General features: G+C 54.3%; 1 protein-coding gene across 1 annotated transcript in view; it reads left to right on the forward strand.

The window, feature by feature from the left end:
- The window catches only part of CLPB (caseinolytic mitochondrial matrix peptidase chaperone subunit B), an 81,565-nt gene that overhangs the window by 53,263 nt on the left and 5,689 nt on the right, over positions 1-22,613 (forward strand). Inside the window, exons 7-11 of the mRNA XM_040571828.1 lie at positions 3,214-3,328; positions 12,651-12,728; positions 15,343-15,398; positions 18,139-18,183; positions 20,733-20,894. Coding sequence (XP_040427762.1) covers positions 3,214-3,328; positions 12,651-12,728; positions 15,343-15,398; positions 18,139-18,183; positions 20,733-20,894 — 456 coding nt within the window. The remainder of the gene's footprint in view (positions 1-3,213; positions 3,329-12,650; positions 12,729-15,342; positions 15,399-18,138; positions 18,184-20,732; positions 20,895-22,613) is intronic.

Here is a 22,613-nt window from a genome sequence, read left to right on the forward strand (position 1 = left end):
CAGTATCTGCGTTCCACCGAGAGTCTTTGAGAATTTATTGCTCATTTTAATCACTGCTCGAGAATGAATTGGCAGAACTATTACTGGATGGGCACATCCCATAGATTTTATTTACATATGCTTGTGACAGAATAACAAGGAGTTTTCATATGTATTTTTAATTTATTTTGATTTCCTTTATCCTTCTAAAAAAACTCCGTGTGCGCCTTCCCTGTGCTAGACCACGCTTGCTGGTATCGAGGGCTCTTGAGCTGGTTCACATTGCTGAACGCTGCAGGTGAACTCTAAATAAGCTGTCGTGTATATTACAGGGCTGAAAGGAAGGGAGTAGCCCTTGAAACTGTCTTCTGTGTGTACCTGGCCTGAGAGCAGCCCCAGGACGAAGGCTTGAAGACTGATCTCAGTTCCTAGGGTTCTTCCTTTGCCCATTCAGTTGTTGCTCCCCAACACACCCGGCAGAGTGTCAGGGGCTGAAATTTATGTTTAGTGACTTCTCAAGCTTTCCTCAAAGATGATTTCCTCAAAGTCTTCCTTCCCTTCGGTGCCGTAGCTAAAACTCAGCTCTGGAACGCGTCGGTCACATTTGCTTTTCAGCTACCAAAACTCAGCACCATGCTCCCACCCTGTCCCTCTGCTTTGAGTGTTACAGTCCGCAGGGAATCTCACGTCTGCTTACGGTCCCAACCTGACCACCCAGCGGGATTTCCTCTCTCTGTCAGTGGCTGCTGAAGGGTTTTTAAGAAAGCAATGAGCCCGGACGAGCACGTCGTTGCCCTTTCCCCGTGCTCCCTTCTGGCAGGCAGTGGTGTGAGGACTCCCTGAGCTGGACCTCGTGCCCGCTTCATCGCACCGAATAGCCTTTGGGGGAGCTTTGAAAGAAAACAAACATCCAGTCATGGTTCTAGTGTAGTCTGCTATCTTTCCACAATTCAGGCCTACATTTTGAGAAAAATGTCGGGTTTGGTAGCTTGGTAAGTGTCTGTTAGGCTACACCCGACTTTATATGTAGAATCGGGGAGAGAGTAAGTGCCCTCACAGTGACAGCTAATTTTTTGCTGTCTGTAAACCCCCCGGAATTACTTCAAGACGCTGTTTGTCCTTCCCACGAAAGGACCGCTCTCTCAGTCTCCAAAGGCTGTAACACTGGGATAGCTTTCTTCATGTCCCTGACTTGTTTTGCAGCTGCCCAGAAGTTTACCATCCTGGCTTCTTTCAACCTTACAAATTCCTTTTCCTGGAAGGCGAAAGATGCCGTGCCCTCCACGTTTGTAGGTTTTCTGCGAAGTTTCCTCCACCCGGTGTTGCCCACAGCCGCTGGCACGTGAGGCTGCTGCTGGCACGGGGACGCTGGAGCCGTGGTGGCACAGGGCAGCAGCAGGCTTTTCCAGAACACATCCTGAGCAGAAAAGTGTAGCGGGAAAGCTTGGAAAAAGCACTGTGACTGTGCAGCCCTTGCCCACAAAAAGGGGCTTTCTTCCTACCCAGGGGCTTTCTTGATGTTGGTCTTGCAAGGAGGGAGGCAGAGCGTCCTGCCCGTCGTTCCTCCTCTCCGTAAGCCCACGCGAATCATTCAGCATCCTGGCAGCAGGGATCACCTTCTCTGCACTTAAAAAAAAAAAGGAAAGGAAGAAGGGGAGGGAGGAAGAAAAGATTTGTCAAGACATACAGAAAGACACAGAGCCGTAGCTGGAGCCCCGCGATGTCGGTGAGGCCGGGGGAGCTCAGCGCTGGCACGCTGGGGTCCGGCCCACCCGTGCTGCTCCGCAGGGATCCGCAGGGAAGTTACTGCTCCGTGTGAGGCATCGGGACTGATGGCACCTCTGTTACACGCGAGACTGATAGCGCCAGTCAGAATTGGATTGCTTGCTATTTCTCTTTTTTAACTCGTGGCAGAGTCGCTCCCAGGCCAGCAGACACCGGGAGCCTGGCGGGCGGCTGGGTCCTCCCCGGGGCTGACAGCAAGGCCCCGCTGCACCCTTTGACTGCTTTCTAGGTCATTAGAGGGGTTTCTCCATCCAGAAGGTGGTTTGAATGATGTGACCGTGTACCTACGTTAAGTTCCTCACTCTGCAGACCCCGTGGGCTCTGGGTGCTCTGCCCGTCGCTCAGCGCAGCTCCACGGGACGGCTCTTCCCAGAGCAGGGATTTCCCCGAGGAGAGGCCATGGAGCAGAGGCCAGCCTCTGGCCCTGATGGAGAACGGAACTCAGCAGGAAGTTTTGCAGCACGTTTTAAAGATGCAAAGGGGCTTTGGGATTTGCCGTCTTTCCTCTAGAAATTCACCGCACTGTAAGACCTGCTCCCACTCTGGGCATCTGTCGGGGTCCTGTCCCCGTGAATCTGAGATGTGCTTGTGTCAGGTGTCTCTGTAACCTGCCCTGTTGGGAGGTGGCTTTGAAGCATTCGAACCACAGCTTTAACGTGGTCAGGACCCAGGAGAACAAGTGCTTGCACTCATCCCCTCCATGTCTTTGCAGTCTGCGATGCGAAGGCGCCACGCTCGTTGCGCATTCTGCACCCAGCCGTCAGCTCCAGCTGCACCCAGCTGGAAGCAGTGCTGGCGGCACTGGCTCTAAAAGGCTCCGCTTCCTGCTGAGCTGGAGGTGGAAGGAGGCAAACACCCCAAGGAAAGAGCTCCTTGCAGTGCTCTCGCGCTTGTCTGCAAAGCAGGGTGTGCCTGGGGTGCAGAACGGGGCACAGCAGTGCTCCTCGTCCCGCTCTGGGGTGTTGGACTCTTTGGAACAGGGGGTGCTGGCAGGTAGGAAACAAATGCGGGTGGAACAGTTAAGGCTTTATTTTTCAAAATAAACAAGTCCCTAACGGGTTAACAGCTCACTAGGAAATTTGAGAAGGATCTCGGCTGCCGTTGGATCACAGTCGGAGGAGCAGTGCAGTCTGGTTTTCTCATCAGCTGCAAGGTTTCCAGCTGCTGCCCTCGAAGCTCGCCCCATTCTCTCCATTCCACTGCCCTCAGCCCCCCGTTGCTGGCAGACTCAGCAGTTCCCTCTTGCTGCCTCTCGGGCTGGTGCTGCCTCCTACCAAGCCCAGGCTGCTTCCTGGTGACCGGGAGCAGCGGTCTGTCTGTCTGTGCGTCTGTCTGCCTGTCTGTCTGTCAGACACACAACCACACAGCGCTTTGCAGGCGTGCGCATTACCGGTTGTTCCTCGTGCTGCTCAGAAGTGCCAGGTCCCAACGTCTCCTTCCCTCTCGCAGTTCCAGGAGGAGCAGCGCCGCAGGGAGATCGAGGAACGCCGGAGGTTTCCGCTGGAGCAGCGGCTGAAGGAGCACATCATCGGCCAGGAGAGCGCGATAGCCACGGTGGGAGCAGGTAGGACCGCTCGCTCGCTGCTCTGCTCTCCCGCAGCTTCTGCTCCTCAGCGAGCGTGCTGCCTCCTCGAGCCGTGATCCGAGCTGCCTCCCAGCAGATCTCAGCAGCCCACTGAGGCCGGGGAGGTCCTGCAGACATTTCCTGGCTGAGAAAGAGCTTGTTCTTCATCACAAGAGGGGCTGCTTCAGGTGCCGAGGCAGTGCTGCTGGATGCTTTCTGCCCAGGCACGGAGTTAGAGCCCTTTGGTTCAGGATGATTTCTCCCCACACTAAGCACGGTGGCCCAAGGGTTACAGCTGGCCTCCAGGGCTTGCACCGCTCACCGTTAGCATGTTCTCAGCTGCTGGCTGAAATACGGTGCCTGAACACGGTGACACTTGAACATCTTTTTCACAGGACCATTTGTCTTAAGAATATTATTCATTAATAATTCACAAGCAGTTCCGTACAGCTTTATGTGCATAAACACCTCTCACACAGACTGCTTGGGGAACCTTCTTGTATTCCTTACAGATGTGGGACTTTGTTCCACACAAAATACAAGCACGTAGCTCGGTCACACTTCCCTGGCCCTGTGCACCATCAGATCAAGGGCCATTTTAGCCCCGTGTCCTGCCAGCAGAGTGCAGAGACCAGCAAGACAAACAGAGGGGTATTGCCCCGCTCTACCCACTCCACATCCAACGATTTGCAACCCAGGAGTTCCCTGACCCAGAAGCTACATCTCTGTGTGCAGCAGCCTTCGAGAGATATTTCTTGAGTTTGTCCAGGCTGCCCTTGGATGCATCCTTTGGCAGGCAGTTGCATAGCTAGCGAAGGAATAACATGGTTTTATTTGCTTTAAATCTGCCTCCTGGTAGTTTCACCTAGTGCCCTCTAGTTCTGGTGTCGAGGGAGGCATTCGCTGCTGAGGAAACAAACAGTAGCGCAGCTGAAGCGGCTGCTGCTCATGGCCCAAAGCTCTTCTTTCCTCATCACACGCCGATTTTGTTGGGAGCTCAGAGTCTGGCTCCACCCTGGTCAGTGGGAGTCAAGGTCCTGGGCTCTCAGCTGCGTGTGGTGGGAGCTGCAGGACATGCGGACCTTTGGGGAGATGAGATGGGTACCAGCAAGCAGAAAGGCTATCTGCCTCCTGAGCTCTTTCCACCTCCATCCTTCTGGGGGTGTTGCTCAGTAAATACCGATGATAACACTGAAGCAAAACCTGTTGTCAGCAGCGTGTCCCTGCAGCTTTCCCTGCTCAGTCCAAGACGTACATGGGGGCACATCACCGTCCCCTGCCGGGAGCAGGATCGGCGCACCGGCCACATCACCAGCCTGCGCTTTAAAGCCCTCTGCCTGTACCTGTCTGCTGCTGTTGCCTTCTGCCTGGAGAGCTGCTCAGGCTGGCTGTGGGGTGGTAAAACACTCGGTGACTTGCGTCTCTTACGTCTGGACTGGAGCGAGTTCAATCGCCCGGTGTTTCCTTCTCTGCATCGGCTGCCACCCCTGGGGCCACGTTCCCAAGCTGTGGTGCCGGTGCCTTTTTCTTGAGGTGTTCTTCCTGTACTTGAAATTCCCAGTTTTCCCTGGTAAAAATTAAATAAACACAGTGAGTAAATGAGGAGCCTGGCCTCTTGTGGCTGTGCTGCAAGCATACAGTGCGCAGCCGCGTTTGGAGGGACCGGCGGTGTTTTCCAGCAGACCAGCTGCTGGAGCTGGGGGAAAAACCAGAGCAGCTTTTAGGCAAACAGGCCCGAACAGCAACCTCGCCTTTCAGATGAGCGCAGACAGTTGCTCCGAGCTTAACTTCGTTATGCTAATCAATTAAGCACGTTGAGACAAAAGGGTGTTGGGCATCTGTAGAGCAGGGGGGGATGCGTTCTGGCTATGTCACTTGGCCTAGCGAGCGCCGTTCTCTCTCTCCCCGAACCCTGTGTGGGCTGGGGGGTGTTTTTTCCTTCTGGTCACCCGCGGGTGCAGCTGGGGCAGCCTCTCACCTCTCAGGAGCAGTTCGTGTCACCCTGGGCACTGCGCCGCTGTGGGGACATCAGGCTGTGTTACCAGCAGTGAGCTGGGCTGGGCTCGCTTTGCCAGTCCCAGGCCTGAGAGCCCCTGTACGCTGTTAATAATTCCTCGAGCATCCCAATTCAGTGCCTGAACACCGGATGGTGAGGTAAGAGGGCTGAGGTCAGGGCAGCACCGCGAGCGCCGTGCTGTCATAAATACAAAACCCACACCAGCCTCGTTAACAAAGACGAGTCCTGTGTGATCTCAGAGCCCTCGAAAGAGCGAGCTCTCCTGCAAACACAACAGCCACCCTCTGTGTTTTGAGAGCGGCTGTGCCTGGGGGCAGCAGGACGGGCTAATTGGGAAGCTTTGATTAATGGGTAGTGCCTGCTTCTGACACAGGTGGTGTTTCTGCACATTAAAGTGGCTGCCTTTATGGAGGTTTCTCTTATTGAATTATAGGGAATGTGCTTGATACCCCCGCAGCCTCAGGATATCAGACCAAAAGGTAGCAGGAGAGTCTCTGTCCCCTCCTCCCCCCTTCCCTTCTGCCCCATTTTGGCTGTTTGCTTTCAGGAAGGGTGAATTTAGAGACATTACTTTTTCTTTCAAGCACTTCCTATCTATCCTTGTAATTTTTTTTCTTCCCAGCTGTTTTTTGCTGCCACTTCGTGGACTCCACGTGCCTCCCGTTTGCGCTCGCTGCCACGTTTGTTGGCCGGGCGCCTTGCTGCACACCACGTCTCCAGATTTACCGAGGCCAGCTGATATGTTTAATTTATAACCGCTGCCTTAATTGAATAATCTGATTTAATCCGGCACTCGCTGCATGATCCAAACAGTCTCCAGAGAGGCTCAGCCAAGAATACAAAGGGGACGGGAGCTTGGGGTTTGCTCCATGGGTCGGGGTGGCAGGGACGCACGGAGGCTGTGGCAGTCGGGACGCTCGTGCTGCTTGCACCACCTGGGCGCTGTCCTGTCTTTAGCACGGGATATATCAGAGCCCTGCAGCTCTGTGCTGCTACCCGACGTAGGACAGACGACGGCAGGACTGGGGGTGATGATTAACTGCTGGGAACAGGGCATCTCGAGGATGCTCTGACCAGGCAGCGTGGCTGTGGCTGCGTGGTGCTCCCCCCGGTGCGGGCGTAGCCGCTCGTTGCACCTTAACACCATCCAGATGAAATACTGCATCTTGTGGCATGTCAGGAAAAAACCACGGGCAGGTCGTTCTTGTAATCCCGGGAACTGATGGGAGCCTGGATGCTACAACTGCTCCATGCAAATGAACAGCTAAACGGCTTGCGGTTGTGTTTCCAGGGCACTCTCAATTATTGTACTCCGAATCTGCTTAGTTCTTGTTTGCTGGTTCACTCGAATATGCGGAGGCACCGGGGTGAAACTGCGTGCTGCTTAGGGATCCCACAGAAAGCATCTCCTGTCTAAGACTAGACACCCAAGGAGAGCATTTTTAAGTAACTATATATATTTGTTTCGTGATCTCATGTCCTAAATATTATGACGGAGGAAGAATACCTCTGTTTTACAGATAGATAGCATTTGCCAGGCAGTGGGCAGTTAGAGGTGGGGTTGCAGAAGACCACTTCCAGCGTTGATTTTCCCGTCCTTTTGGGTTGAAGCAATTTGTATCGGGACTCCTCCTGAAGTCGAAAAGGAGGGAGGAAGGAGAAGAGATGTTTATTTTTTAGTTTAGAGATTACAAATAAAAGAGTAGTGCGGAAAATCTACTTTTAAAGTATAAAATGCCAAATGTTGAAGACGCGGAGCAGTTGTAATGTTGAAACCAGCGGGAGTTTCAAAGCTGGAGGAAGACGGATGCACGGGAACAGCACCCTGCCCTGATCCGAAGGAAGGGGTTTTCATTTGGACGAAGTATTCTCCTGCACAAGTCCCGCATTTCAGCGTGTGCAGGCACCTGTTACACCACGGCGAGCGGTCCTGTGCCTGCCTTCTCCTCCTCCCCGTGGGGGCACGGCCGGGGGACGCGGGGTCCTGGCGGAGGAGAGCGGTCCCGCAGCGGGTACGGACCCGGAGACATCGCCCCCGTGGCACCCCAAGCCCGGGCGGTCTGCGAAGCACCACCGAATGAATTGATTTGATAAATGGACATTTATTACACTCACAAATTGGCTGAAACCAATTTCGGTCACATCAACCCCTGATAACTGCTAGGGTATTGATTTGTGTAAAGTAATACAGTGAATTTATCAGTTCAATAGCAAGCTGAAGGGCCTCTCGGAGACACAGCGCTACGGTTACGCCGTTACAGATGTCCGAAATAAAGTGAGAGCACTGCGGCGACGCTGGAAATGGCTCCAAAGAAGAAGGCCCAGGCGTCATCGTCAGCCTCTTTGCCTGGACATTGGGGCTGAATTTCCTAATGAAATTTCAGTAAAGCAGCGCGACCTACCTCTTCCCTTTTATTTATTTATTTCTGCCGTCCCTGGAGCTGCCCGAGGAAGGGGGCAGCTCGCCAGGAGGCACACCGCAGCCTTCTGCAGGGCCATCGTGAACAGCACGCAGCCTGGGCTGCTGGTACCAACCCCAAGGAAAGGAGCGTTCCTGTGGGCTTCCTTCGCTCTGCCTGAGGTCTTCATCCCTCAAACTGGCACCGATGTCCTGCTTTGTCCTAACATAGCACCTTTGTTCCTCTTGCTGAAGCCGAACTGCGCAGTGGCCAACCTTAGGGCTCGGAGGTGGAGAGCTGCCTACAGCCGTGGCTGTCAGGCCTGGGGCCGCAGTGTTCCCTCTCTGTAGTCAACCAAAATCTTTCAGCGTTTCCATATCTGAGGCTAGGCTGTGTGCTAGAATATGTCATCATTTTCAGGCTGCTTACAGAAGGGCTTTTACACCTCCTCACTCTGTTGATCTAGCGAACCCACCGCAGACAACGGTGATCAGCACCTTCCAGCCGAGCCCTCATACTGAATCACGAGCACTCACTTTATGGTAGGTTTTTATGGCGTGGTTTATATCACTGGAGCTGCTGTGGGTGAGCCAAGCAGTTAGCCATAAAGCGCGGTGTCCTGCTGCAGAGGCGACTGAAAACAGACAACACTTAACCTCGCCGCCTTTGGACCGCTGAACGTGCTGACCCCGCAAGTGGTCACTCCGTGCCCTGAAGCAGAAGTTTATTGCCTTTATTATCTTAGCTGAAATAGCTGCAGAAATTGTCGGTGGTCATGTTATTCCCCATCAATTTTTAAAAAAAAAAATGCCTACCCCTGGTATTTGACCTCCCGTTTGCTGTGATAAAGGACAGGGAGGGAGCACGTGCGCCCGGCCGGGGAGGGCAGGGGTGGGACACGCAGGAGCGCAGAGCTGGGATGGATGTGCCCAGCCCTCATCTGCCCCTGGGACCCATGCAAGGTGCCTGTTGCCCCTCTCGTTATGGCATTGTCTCTGCTTTTCCCCTTTCCCTGCTCCTGCCCGGTGCAGGGGACATCCCTGCCGTGCACTCCTGTGCCCTCGCAGCCCGCAGGCTCACCCCGAGCACTGAGACGCCCGGGCAGGCTGGAGGTGAGCCGCGTCCGGATGGAGTCCAGCCCTGCAGCCTGGCTCTGCGCCCGAGCTAATTAAGCCTTGACAGGAGTCAGGACTTATTAGCATGGCTGAAGCCCTGGGTAATGCATCTAGATCGCGTCCGGGCATGAACTGGCAAGTCCACGTGGCACTGGGGCTCGAGTTTCCACGGCCGGCACCGTCCGAGCACGCGGTGCCGCTCTGCTGGGTGGGTGTGCCCCTGGGGCTTAGGAACCAGGAGATGCTCACGGCCACTTGCCCTGGCCCCTTGCACAGAGCTGGGGGTGAGCTCGAAGCTTCTGGCTGAGCCACAGCCCCCTGGCGGGTCCCCTCCGTGCTCCGCAGGTCGTTAGGGATTCAGGCACACTCCTGTCTGCGCGCTGCTCTGATGGGTAATCACCTTCGTTATTAAAACACGTTCTGCGCTCTTCCTAGTTGGGATTCATCTAGCTCCAGCCCCTGGAGCACGCTAATTTTGTCTGCTAGATGAGAGACTCGTGTGCTTTCTTGTGGAGATGCTTAATGACTGTGGTCAGGTCAATCCTCAAACCTCTCGTTGTTAACCTCAGGAGATTGATTTTTCCTTGGCGTTTTCAGCCTCACTTGAGGCTCTGTGCTTCCTTTCCTAATCCTCGCCAGGTCTGTCGGCTTTCAGCCTACCTGGCTCTCCTGCCCGCACTCCTGAGACGCGGACACAGCGCAGAGCAGCGTGTCTGCACGCGGCGCTTGCAGCCGCAGCACAGCACCAACAGCTTCTCCGTGAATGCACCTGGAACTCCTCGGTGCGCCTGTGAAATCCACCTCTGTAGTACTGCACTTCTGCGGCTGCTATCTAACATCTTGGGGGTTGGACCCGATCATCTCTTGAGTGAATTCTGTGATTCTGTGATCTCCCCACCCTGTCCCCTGCTGGCAGAGGCACCTTTTCACTGTCAGGCTGTAGCCTGAGATGTTCGGCTTCTTGTTACCTGCCAGATGACAACGTTTGTTAAATATTTCCCCTGTCGGCTTACTATTCCCGTTCTGCAGGGAAACTTTGCGTGCCGCCCTTGGGATGCCTTTTGTCGAGAATCTTTTATTCCCGTACCCAGTCAAGCAGAGATTTTTCGTGGGCTTCCTTTCTCTCTTTCTCAGGTTGAGTTTCAGCATTCCCCATTTATCTAGGTGCACTCCAGCTCCAGATGGACAAAAATCCACAACGTCCCCGCTCCGGGGAGACAGGGGCAGTTGGAGTCCCAGCGCTGAGGGACCAGGGCACATTCTCATCCTGGGCTGAATTTTTCAGTGAAAATCACAAAGAAAGGGGGGCCGTTCTCACTCGTGATCTGGAGTGTGTTTGGTGTGGGGGTCACCGACAGGCAGCAAACACGGAGCGTCGCAGTGCCTCTGCAAGTCTCTGCGCGCAGTCAGGCCGCGGGTCTCTGAGCAGCTTCCCTCTGTTCACCGTCCCGCAGGCCTTTTACTTCTGCCGCTTGATTTCTCTCTGCTGCCTTAGGAATAACTCAGGCTGTAGCTCTGGCGTCTTGCCCACTTGGTGCCCCACTTCCATCAAGCGCGCTGCGCCGCATCCTTGGTCTCCCCGACACCCGGCAGCTGCCGAGGCACAGCTCGGTGCTGGGAACGCGCGCTTGCGGGTGTGCTGCTCAGCGTGGCCTCCTCCTCATGTATAACACCACGCAGTTCTGGCTGGTGCGGCTTCTTACAAAATATCACGACGCTTTACAAAGCGCGGCAGTCAGTACGGCAAGAATAACTCTTTCGAAGAGCTGCAGCAGAGGCCGTGTGTAAATAATGCAGATAAATCGGGGGGGGGGGGGGGGGGGGGGGGGGCCTCGCCAGGCTGCGGTGGGATTCTGCCTCTCCCCCTGAGCTGGGCGTGCAGTGCCCCTGGCCTGGCTGCAAGGGGTGAGGGCTGCGTTGCTGGCCGCCGTCCTGCTGGAGCCAGCCACCAAATCGTGGTCCAGCCGGAGCTGCAGCACTTGATGCCCGTGGGTCCCTCCTGACAGCAGGTTGCTCAGGGGCAGAGCAAGCCCCGATGCTTTTCTCCTTTCCTATGTGGTCTGGGACACGGGTCTGGTCCGGGGGCAGAGTCACCGCGCTGGGCAAGGGGATAACTGGGCTGCTGACCCCATTCATGTGTGTTCGGGTCCTGTGGGGTCAGCTGCGTCCCTGGGCAGCCCTTGCCACCCCCGTCCTTGCTGGAGCCTGCGCAAGATGGGATGGGAGACAGGGCCCAGTGATGCTTTCCTTGTGTGTCCCCACGTCCCTCGGCATGCATCGTTACAAACGTGCTGAAATACGCGCTTGGTTCATCCAGGAGGTTCTTCTCACCTCTTTGGTGAGATTTGGGCAGAGATCCGAAGCCCCCGCAGATCGAAATGAGGAGCAGGGCCCACAGAATGCCTCCTGTATGCTCCTGCATGAACTGGAGCAGGTTCCTGACCCTCCCCACCCGCACCGGCACTTTGCATTTACTGGGGGTCGCCCCACCACGGCTCAGGGCACAAACACTGTGTTCTGTAGCCTGCGCTCAGCACAGGCTTTGCTCCAGGGTCTGAGGAAAGCTGCCTGCTGTCCCCCGGGGAGCCTGGGCAGGCGCCTTGAGGATGAGACCATGGTCAGTACTCAAAACAAACCGCAGAGGCACAGGAAGCCCCCAGAGCTCAAACATAGGGCCTGGAGAGAGGGAGGTGACACCAGTGGGACGTCGGCTTCCCTGAGCCACCTCTTGCACCCACTGCATCGCGCACCGCTCCTGGCAGCAGCGCTGCGCCAAGCCAGGACCCGCTGCGGATGGAGGCAGCACCGAGCCCATCTCCCAGCACCGAACAACAACCAGATATAAGGTCCAGTCCAGCCCGGGCTGTGGGTCTGGGTTCATACTGGTGTTCAGGTGCTAGGGGCTGCTGACCTCCTAGCCAGCGGGCCAAGCAGCAAGGGACTCGGGCTGAGCTCGGGCGGGCGTTTCAGGCCAGATCCAGCCTGCCGGCGGTGGCTGTTGGTCCCTCTGGGCTTCAAATGCTGTTCCTGATCTTGCTCAGGTCTGGTGCAGCCATTTTACTGGCTTGGCGAACGTGCCCCCCGAGTCTGAGGCTGTCAGTGGGACGGGCAGGAGGTGTCGCACGCTCTGCAGGCCAAATCGCTGCGTGTCCCGAGGGCTGTGGTGTGAGTATTTGGGGAGGCAAACGGGTGTTTCAGCTCCCGACCCCCCCTTGCTTTTTGTAAAATTTTCCATGGGTATCTTAACCAGGATGCCCTTCGAAACTGCTCTCCCGACGCTCACCGAGACAACTGGCGGCTCTCCCTTGCCAGGCCCCCCAGACACACCTCGCCTCCATCCAGAGCTTTTGTGACCTTCAATTCAACACCGCTCTTTTTATTCGCATGCGAGAAATAATGCAAAAAAACTTCCCCGAACCTGCCTTTTCACAGAAAGGTCGCACTTGTGAGCTGGAAATGCAGCGTGCCGCTTGCACCCTCCCCTGCAAGCCCTCGTCGTTCCTCCCCGTCCCCCCTCCTCGCCGTCTCCCTGGCAACGCTGAGTGCACATCCTGGAAAACTTTATCCGAAATCTGCTCTGGGCAGCCTTCCAAATCCATGCTAACCTGATTAGGTGTCTCTGGGGCCTTTGCTGGCTAATCAAATTAGATAGCACTAATGGTAGCGAGGACTTTGAGTGGGTAGAGAGCAGTAAAACATAGTGTATACTTAGTGATAATTATACTTGCTTTTGTGGCATTGATTTATATGCCTTCTCCCCCCACTTCTGTTTTTGTTGTGTTTAAATGCAGCCATTCGGAGGAAGGAAAATGGCTGGTACGACGAGGAGCACCCGCTGGTCTTCCTTTTCTTGGGATCATCTGGAATAGGTAACGTTTGGGTTACCCGCTGCGGTGAGCGGGACGGGAGCGTGGAGGCGAGGCTGGGCTGGGCTGGAGCACGCGTGGACACATGTGGCCACACGAGGACACACGTGGACAAATGAGAACACATGAACACGTGCACACACATGGACACATGCACACACATGGACACGACACATGAGGACACTCCGTGCTGGCCTGGCGCGGAGTCATCCCAGGGGACTGTCTGCCTTAAAGGCTCGAGGAGGAACAGTTTTCCTAACAGAAGCACGAATTTAACAGCACTGTGCTGTTAATGCCTCCATGGGTGGGGTAATAACAGAAATTTGCTGCTTGCAAACCAAATCTCTGCTCGTCTTGCTCATGCGGGCAGGGATTGCTTTGCAGTGACGCAATTGTATTGACACTGGTAATATTTTTCCACAAGCACAATAAAATGCGACATGACAGCTGATCAGTTCATGAAATGGGCAAAATGAATTTTACTCGGGGAAAAAAAAAAGAAGAAAAAAAAAAGCAGATTTAAAGTAACCGAACTGTGACATTTGAAACGACGCCGGCGCTTCTCCTGCACCCGGCTGGCTCACGGGGCTGTGGGGAAGATGCTGGTGCTGGAGGGGTTAAGGTAGCGGGACACGCACCTCACAGCAGTAGCAGGCCGAGTATTAACTCTAAACGAGTTGCTATAAAGCGGTATAAAAGCAGTAAGAAACGTTTTTGAGACTTCATTGCGCTGCTTATGGCAGGTCTGAAGGCTCACTGATATAAATTGTCAGCTCTTCAACTCTCACATATTTCCGTGAGGGTTTTTGCTTCTTTTGCTGCCATAAAAATGAGTATTGAAATGAGAAGGCAAAGCAGCTGAGAATTTGATTGTATCAAGTGGGTGTTTTGTCTGGGTCTTGGTGTAATGGCAATGTGAAAGACCAAATGCGTACAAACTGAAACGCCAAATGTGTCGTCGCATTTCAGTAGGTTCCCACAGCAGTTAAGCACTTTAAAGATCCATTCCTATATATATATGTATATACACAATATGTATGTGCATATATACACACATATACACCTATATGCTCGCACATTAGGCTCGAGGATACAGCAAAAAATGAAGTCACCAAAGCCTGAGCCGAAATAAGATGAAGAATTCTGGCAGCAGCGTTACCTGTCGGGACAGGCTTCCAAGCAGTGACGAATTTCCATTTTCGCAGCCCGTTTGCGGTGATCTAATTAGGTGATCCCGGAGATCTAAGCGACCAAATTTATCTTCAGCAGAATACAGAATACAGCTGTTCCCAGGGTGGGGCTGGCGCAGATGTGTAACGCTGCTCGGGGTGCTGCGCGGCCACAGCACCGCGGGTGCGGGCGTTCTGCAGCTGTAACACCAGCACAGCTCTGCCTGCAGCTGCAGCCCCTCTGGCTATGTAGGATTGTACCTTTTTTTTTTAAGCTAGTTTGGTTTTTAAGATACGATCTTTTTATTTAGGATAGTTGCTTACGGCATTTATGTGCCTGCTCTCTGCCCTGCCATGCCCGAGTGTTTATTTTTCAGCGTGTAGGCAAACACAAAACGCACGCAGTGCAGGTACGGCGCTGGCTGCAGACACGCCGAGGGGTACTGACGTTAACTCAGAGCGTCTCCCCCGTCTGTTAAATGCTGCTCCTCTCCTTTGCTGCTAATTCCAGGAGCTGCAACCAGCCCCAAATGCTCCACCTGATAAACCCAGCAATTACATGCCAGTGGGTGGCAGCAGGGAAGCTTCAGGGAGGACACTTCTGCTGGCTCTGGCAGAGCCTGGGTAGCTCAGACACGCAGCAGAGCTGCCCGTTGAACCAAGTTTTACCTGGATGGACAGGTTGGGAGGACAGGGTCTCGCCTTTCGGGAGCTGCTGAGCTTGTTCACACGTCAGTGTGGATTTAGTCCATCACTGATTGCAATCCCGGATTTTTATGCCAGTTGCCTTGCGTTGATCAGGTAAATAAAGAATGTCACACTACCCTGAAATTCTTCATCTAGGGAGTAAAAGCCACTGCACATGAAACTTGGAATAGAGAAAAGGTAGCGAAAATCTGCTCTAACTGCATCTTTTTGCAGAAAAAAAAAAAATTAAGCTCTTTCTGCCCGTCTCCTAAAAACCAAGCGGCCGGCGCTGAGCTCAGCACCGCTGTTCCTCCTCTGGGTGCTCAGGATGCTGCCCACGCCGCCGGCTCGGCTCAGCTCACAGTGCTGCTCCCCGTGCAGGGAGGAGCTCCAGCAGAGCACGGAGCACAGAGCACGTCTGCCCTGCCCTGCCCTCAGCTCACTCCTTACAGCAGCGGCCGTGCTGTGTCACTGCCCTGCCACCAACCCCCTGGTGTGCACGGGGCCGAGCACAGCGGGTCCTGCTCCAGGATCCCGACCCTGCTGGGGCTGTGATATGGTGCTCCTAAACCAGCACTGTGCCCTATATAGGGGATTTGGCAGGGCTACCCTCTTCCCCTGAATGCATTTGCAGATAAAAAAAAAGGTGTATTGGTCGCTGCGGGCGGCAGCCCGGCAGTCAGCACGGCTTGCAGAGCGCTGGACAAGCAGCGCGGCCTTCCTAACTTCTAACACGAGGCTTTTCTTTCTGTTTGGAACAGGAAAGACAGAGCTGGCCAAACAGACAGCCAAGTACATACATAAGGATGTCAAAAAGGTAACCCCTCTTCGCTTGGTTCTTTGCCATTCGGAGCGCTTCGTGATGGGACGCGCTGGGGCTCCTGGTGGGGTCGCTCTCTGCCCCCCCGGGTTGCAGCACGCCTCATTGCAACCCAGTGTGAGATCTGTACGTGGACGCTGAGCAAGGGCCTCTGCAGAGTTAAAAGGAAGCGGTTGCAGCCCGTGTCCCTGTCTGTGGCACTAATGATATCTGGAATCATAAATGTCAAAATTAATTTAACAAACCCTTGTGTTCCCTCTTTGAGGTTGCGCAGGGTGTTGGCACCCTGTGTGGTGAACACGTTTTTCGCCTTTGTTCCTAATAACACCGTAAATCGTTAGAAGGATGAAATTTTAAAAATCCATTTTGCATGTCCCCGTGTGCACCATTTGTAGCAGTGTCCAGTTACCGGCAGTGGAAATGGTGGAACCGACTTCGTGCCTGGGTTCTTAGTGCCGAAATGTTTGGGATTCCAACACCAGAAGCCGTTCGTGGGCTTTAGTCTGCTATCCGCTGGGCAGTTTTCAGTTAAGATGGGCTAAAATTATCTTCTTTGGCAGGGGACTGGTTCAGGGGTGCCTACCTTTTCAAACAGCAGGCACTTAAGGCTGCACTCCTCGATTCACAGCTGAGCATCCCCAGCCCCTGAGGAGCACCCGGCTTTCTTCCTCAAAGGGCTGGGGGAAGCGCAGAGATGAGAGCCCTGCAAATGGGAACACGAGGAAACACGAGCAGAGCTGCTCTGTAAGCTGATATTAGATTAATTCCTCTTGCCCACATCCTCCAGCATAGAATGGACACAAGAGAAAATGACACATGTAGAAAGAAGATCAAAAGTAAACCAACGCTATAAAAGTGGCTGTTCTGGTTTCTTTTCCTCATCCCTCTGTAATTGCCTTCCCGAAGCAATAAATCCTGGTTCCTGGGTCTCAGGCACCTCCACCCGAGACTCCCGCACCTGGAACTGGTCAATGCCCGGCCAAACATCAAATAGAAAAATCAGTTCAACACTAAATGCTGTGTTAATTCAATAGCATGCACAAATCGGAGTTTTATTGGTAATGAATCAGCTTGGCAGCCGGCGCTGTAACGAGCAGCTTGAAGAGGGGCCATCAACCCTTATGGGCGGTTACGGGGGATGCAGCTCTTAGCAGGAGCCGCCTGATTAAGAAGGAAGAAGCCATAACAGTCTCATTTCCTTACTGATGGAGAGGTCGTGGTGTAATGACAGGCGCTAATGTCCTTGCCCAACCTGCGTTAGCACACATGGTGCGAACGCTGGGATGGAGGAGCCGGACCGCGAGCAGACCAGAGCAGGGCAGGTCCTACAGAGCCTGGAGCATCCTGGCGATGGAGACGTCGTGTGCCTCGTGTCTGGGGCAGCAGGAGGGTGGGAGAAGCTGCTGCAAATCTACAGGAAGGTGGTACCGATGGCTTTCTGAGTGCTGACCACCATGGGTGACTTCTGCGGGACTCGGCTGATGGATAGTGTCAGGCTGGACTGGTCGAGGTGCTCTCCAGGGAAGGATTTTCCACCAAAAACACAGCGTCTGTGGCAGGAGAACTTCTCATAGGGTTGATTTCTACAATAGCTGGGAAAACGTTTTCTTTTGCCGAATTTGGTTTCGATTCCATCTGATAAAAACCAAATCGATGGAAAGAGAGTAACAAAGATGCAGACAGTTTTGAAATGAAGAGTTTCAGTCGGTCTAAGCTGCGTAAACTGCCCTAAGCTCATACCACCACCACCGAGTACCCCTGAGCCAGCGTGTGCTGCATGGCCACGTCCTCCTGCACGGCGCCGGGTCTTGGTGCCGGTGTCTGCCTGTCCTCCCACCTCCCTTCGCTCTCCCCAGCCAATAACTCCATCACCCAGGTCTCTCGCTGTCCTTGGAGGGCAATATTGGAACCTCGAGGGTGTCCGGCAGCACCGGGTGGCTGCTTGGGGTGGTCTCACTGGTGCTGAGCCACTAAATGTGGAGCCCCTCGCCCAGCAAGGGAATGGCTCAGACCAACAAGGTGCTGGGGAAAGTGCTCGTGTTGGGCTGGTGGAAAGGTCTCCATTGGGCTGATGGAAAATTCTGCTGTCGAGCTGACTGTGCCAGCACTGGTGCTGAGGAAGGTCAAGCTGATCTTCTCATAGCTTCAGCACCTAGCTGCGAGCCCAGGAAATGCCTTGTCTGCGATGAATAATCAGCTTTCCAAATACAAAAGGAAGTTTGTGCAGTAAGTTCTGTAACGTTATCTCTTTGAGGCAATCGTCCGTGAACCTCATTTACCTGGGCTTTCTGATTTTTGGTTTTGCTTATTTTTGTTTTTACCGGGAGGCATTGTGTTCTTCATGGGATTCGTTTCAAAAAAAGGCTGAGCAGCAATAAAATCCATTTTACGTAGCAAACTGTGAGGAGCTATTTCAGTCCCATTTTCAGTCCCCAGCTCTGGTGACAAGCACGGTGTTTCAATGAACCTTGGCTGGGGACTGTTAGCCAGCAGTGGGAACAGTTCCTAGCTGCCTTTGAGAAACTGCAGTTATTTCCCTCTTCCTTCAGAATAAGTCCTAGCATTTGCAGTGGATTTATCTGGCCGCTGACTGCCTGCAGTCCTTGGGAACCACGAAGCGAACACAAGTGTGCTCATACGTGCAGCCACCTGCCTGCTTCTGGAGAAGCCTTCTAAATGTAATGAAACTTGGGGCACATTAATCAAAACTCACTTTACGTATTTATTTCTCTTCCAGGGTTTCATCAGACTGGACATGTCGGAGTTCCAGGAGAGGCATGAGGTTAGTAAATGGGCTGTCTGTACTTCCAGGGGTTGCAGTTCTGAGTTTGATTGGTAATTCAAACAAATCGTGCCAATCCCATCGTTCCCCTGCGTTTCATCACTGTCCTTGGCGGTGCTGAGCGCCTCCCGCTGCCTCTGAGCACGGTCAGACCTCCTGGCTGCAGGCTGCCTTGGGGGCCTGGCCGTGGCAGTGGGCAGCCAAGACCTTTTTGAGTTACCTCGCCAAAAAACGGGCAGTTCGGTGTGCCAGAGGCGGGTGCAGGACGCACAGCAGTGAACACGCGGCAGTGAATCTGCAGAAACGTCCCCTGGAAGGGGTGGAGTGCTGCAGTGAGCCGAGGAGGAGAAATAGCACCAGGAACTACGGACCAGAAGGGGATGATTTTATACGGCAGCTGCTGGCTGCAGGCACAGACCTTGGCCGATCCCACGTAGCCTTCAAGCACTGCTGTGAGGCATTTGCACTGGAAAATAGCGGCACCTCCTGCTGGCCCGGCCAAGCCCGAAATCCTTCAGGAGAGGTCCGTCCCCACCAACTGTGCAAAAAGCAGCAACAGCCCAGCTGAGACTGCATAAATCCGGTTTGTAATAAAATGTAAATGTGAAATCTTCTGATGGCAGCGTAGGTCCCTTGTCTAGTTCTGTTGATGCCACTGGTGAGGTGCACCCAGATCCAGAAGCACGGAATAAGAAATTTGCTGAGGATCAAGCCCTTAATCAGGGGAGCTGCTGCAGAAGAGGAGGAGGAGGAGGAGGAGGAGGAGGAGGAGGAGGAGGAGGAGGAGGAGGAGGCACTGGCTGGGACCTGGGAAGATCGCCTTGAACAAGAGGAGGAAGAAGGTGCCAGGGAGGAGTGCAGGAGGCCAGGCCCAAGCTGGCAGCACCACCGTTTGCATTTTGTCCTGCCGAGGGCTGAGCCACCACCTCTGTGGTATGGGGGGAGCCGTGTGTGCAGGAGGGGGTCAGGGCCCTCCAATGGCCAGGGCTAGAAAAGGTCCAGGAGAGCATTATTTTAGCCAAAGCAGAGAAGTAAGGAGATGTGGGAAGAGAAAATAAAGAATTGCCTGCAGCTGCCCTGATAGATCGCTTGTCGGCGGTTATGATGGGGTCCTACGCTGGAGGAGTGAAAAATGCATGAAAATAAAGCCATGTTGATGACTCAGTGCAAAGAAAGAGGAGCTGGAAGCGGCGGTGTAAATGTAAGATATAAAATACTGTGCCCTGACAAAGACAAGAGGCAGAGCAGAGGGAAGAAATAAAGTAGAGAATTGCAGCGAGAGCAATATAAATTTTTCAAGCAAACAAGGAGCAGGAGGTCAGCCCAGGAGACGGCATCCTTTGAAGGAGCCTGGGGAGCCTCACGTAGCCACAGGCGCTGCTAAACAAATGAAATGAATTAGCTGCCTTCAGCTAATTCCTGCCGGCGGGTTCCTGAGCCCGCGGGAGCCCCTCACCTCTGCCCGAGCACCCCTGGGAGAGGGCAGGGAGGCTGCAGCAGCGTGCGGCTCTGGTTCCTGGGGACGAGGGGATTGTGGCTGTCCCCAGGCAGCATTGCTGGGTCAAACGGAGCCGCCTCGAAGAGAGAAGGTAGGTGGCTGTGGGCATGGCTTTTGGGAAGCGAAGGTGAAGGTGCCGTGGCTCCTTTCCCCTGCCAGCCCGCGGAGCACCAAAAGGGGACGGTTGTGCCGGCACGGCGGCACAAAAGGCTTTCGCTGTTCTCCGACAATAAATGAAACCATGACAGACCCACCATCAGGCTGTGCTGCATGAAGGAGAGGCAAATTGTTTGTTTTATGAGGACTCATCGCTATTCTGGGGGGGTCGGGGTTTTGCTCCTGGAATTCCTTCTGCCCGAGTGAGCAGCCTGCAGCTGGCTCTGCGTGTCCAGTGTCCACCCCAACTAACAAACCGACCGGTAATTGCGTTCTTCTCCCGTATGCTTAAAGGACTGCGACTTCAGGTGCGCCCACACAGCCAGGTTGCTTCAAGCTGTAAATCAAAATCCCCTGGTCGTTTTTGCAGAAGCAGTTCTGTTGCCAGAAGTATTCTTCTATCCTCTTTTCTAACCTCATTCAGAAGTCCCGGTGCTGAGAAGTAAGGAAGTTGGTTATGGGTGCAGGAAACAGACTTGCACTGCGGCTGCTTCCCAAGCTCTGGGAAAGCCACCCACCACTTGTGCTCCTTTAAATTCTCTCTCTTAAAAAGGCCAAAGGACACTGAAACGGGTCTTTGACAGCTGGGAGGGGTCACTCAGACACCGCTTCGAAGAGCAGGGGTTGTGCCTGCGCGCGGTGCTCCTGCAGGCTCTGGTGCTTAAACCCCTGTGTGAGGCGATTGCCCAGCAGTCACTGATCTGCATTTTGCCAAATTGTGGCTTATTAAGCTGATCTTGGGATACCTGGAGCGCGATAGATGTCACAAAGAACACAGAGCTCGATTTGTCTGCAGCAGAGAGCCGTGGCTGGGTGCTGAGCCGCTCTGTGCCCACAAGGGCTGCTCCTGGCCGCGCACGGATCCCCTCTCACGTGTCCTGTCCCTTCCTCCTAGGTCGCCAAGTTCATCGGCTCTCCGCCTGGCTACGTGGGCCATGAAGAGGGCGGGCAGCTCACCAAAAAGCTGAGGCAGTGTCCAAACGCCGTGGTGCTCTTCGACGAGGTTGACAAAGCCCACCCAGACGTCCTCACCATCATGCTGCAGCTGTTCGACGAGGTGAGGCTGTCACAGAATGACCGAATTGTAGGGGTTGGAAGGGACCTCAAGAGATCGTTGGGTCCAGCCCCGCTGCTAAGCAGGTTCCCTAGAGAAAACCTGGGTCAGAGCTTGCACAGCGGCCGTCGGGAGGACGGCAGCGAGCAGTGCGAGGGACGGCTGCAGGAGAGGTCTGGAGCGGGGCGGAAGCGCTCCAAATCAATAGTCATTTCCAAAAAATGTGAGCCAGCCAGTCAGGCCATTTTAATGCCAGGAAGCAGGATCACGCTGAGGTCTCGTGGTGGAATAAATTACATCTTTAGGAAGAGAAAAAGCCAGCGATGGGAGGGGCAGAAGCTTGAACTAGAAGCCTAGGAATTGTCCCGTGTCACTGGGAAAGCACGACAGCGAAGTCTGTGTCATGAGGATACCGCTAAAAACCCTGGTGACAGCTCGGTGACAGTGTAGGTGGGCTGCTCGTCCACAGCAGAGAGCAGGAGCACCGAGAGGCGGCAGGAGGGCGATTGTTCACACACGTGCCCTGTGGCTGCCCACCCCGCACGGGTGGCGTCTGCAGCGTGGCATGGGGGAGACCTGCTCTGACCGCCCGGTCTCAAGTCGGGTGCTGCCACCTCATCAGGAAAGCACGGCAGCCTGGGCACTTCTTAGCCGTAACGAGCCGGGACTTCTTAGCCATAATGAGCCTTGCCTTGTTAATTGCTGCTCTTGAGGTGGAGTTGGTTAATTCGTGGCGTTCCGGGCGGCACGCGAGTCATCTCACACCCTTCCTCCCCCAAATGCTGGTGACTCCACCTGGCCCTGCTGGCAGTAGCGGATACTCGCCGAGGAAGGGCGCATAGGCAATGACTTCGGAGTCCTTTGCTTTCTGCTGGTCTCTGGGGCTCTCTTTGCGTATCACCTGTCCTGGGCAGCTGCGGCTTCCCTTGCACAAGTTGGTGGGAGCCGGGGACAAACGCGTGTCTCTGGAGCGAGCCTGGGACACCAGGAGATGGGGGGCTGTGCTGCATCTCCTGCTGCACGCTCAGCTTGTTGCATGCGAGTTTTTCCATTTATTTTTAAGGTCCCGGTCTGTCCTCGGAGGCAAACAGACTCCAGAGCGATGTGCTGGGAGGTTTTGGGGAGTTTTGTTTTTCTTTTAAGGATTAATAACACAATTTTTTCTTGCATAGATCATCACAGCAGCAGCTAAATGTGAAATCAATTCCTGTACCACGCACTTGACAGGGCAATAACCCAAATGTTAATCTCAAGCACCCAACAAGGATTTGTGTCATTGTGCTGGATATCTGCTGCTGGAGACATATCGAGGAAAGAACCTGCCTGGGGAGCTGCTTATTTTTTCCTTATTTTTCTCTCTTTTTTTACTTTATTAATCAAGAGAACTAGTACTTTTGAAGGGTTCCTGTGCAGCTTTGGTGGGAAGAGCGTTGACCCCACAGCACTCAGCGCTGCAGCAGCTCCCTGGGTGCACGGGGAGCCCTGCTCGGGCTTGTCGGGGCTGTCCCAGGGGGATGCTCTCCGTCACCTCTTGCTGCCCCAGCCAGTTCCGTGCCGGGTTCATTCCGTGGGCAGAGCCAAACACTGTTATTTCTGCAAGGTTATTTTGGCTTTGCTTATTTTCGGTCAGGCTCCTAGCAGTCTGTGCTCCCACGTGGTGCTGCCAAACCACCACAAAGCTCACTGCCCCTGCCTGGCCCAGCACCGGGGGAGATCCCAGAT

This window comes from Cygnus olor, chromosome 1 (assembly GCF_009769625.2).
Source record: "Cygnus olor isolate bCygOlo1 chromosome 1, bCygOlo1.pri.v2, whole genome shotgun sequence".
Classification (NCBI taxonomy): Eukaryota; Metazoa; Chordata; class Aves; order Anseriformes; family Anatidae; genus Cygnus; species Cygnus olor.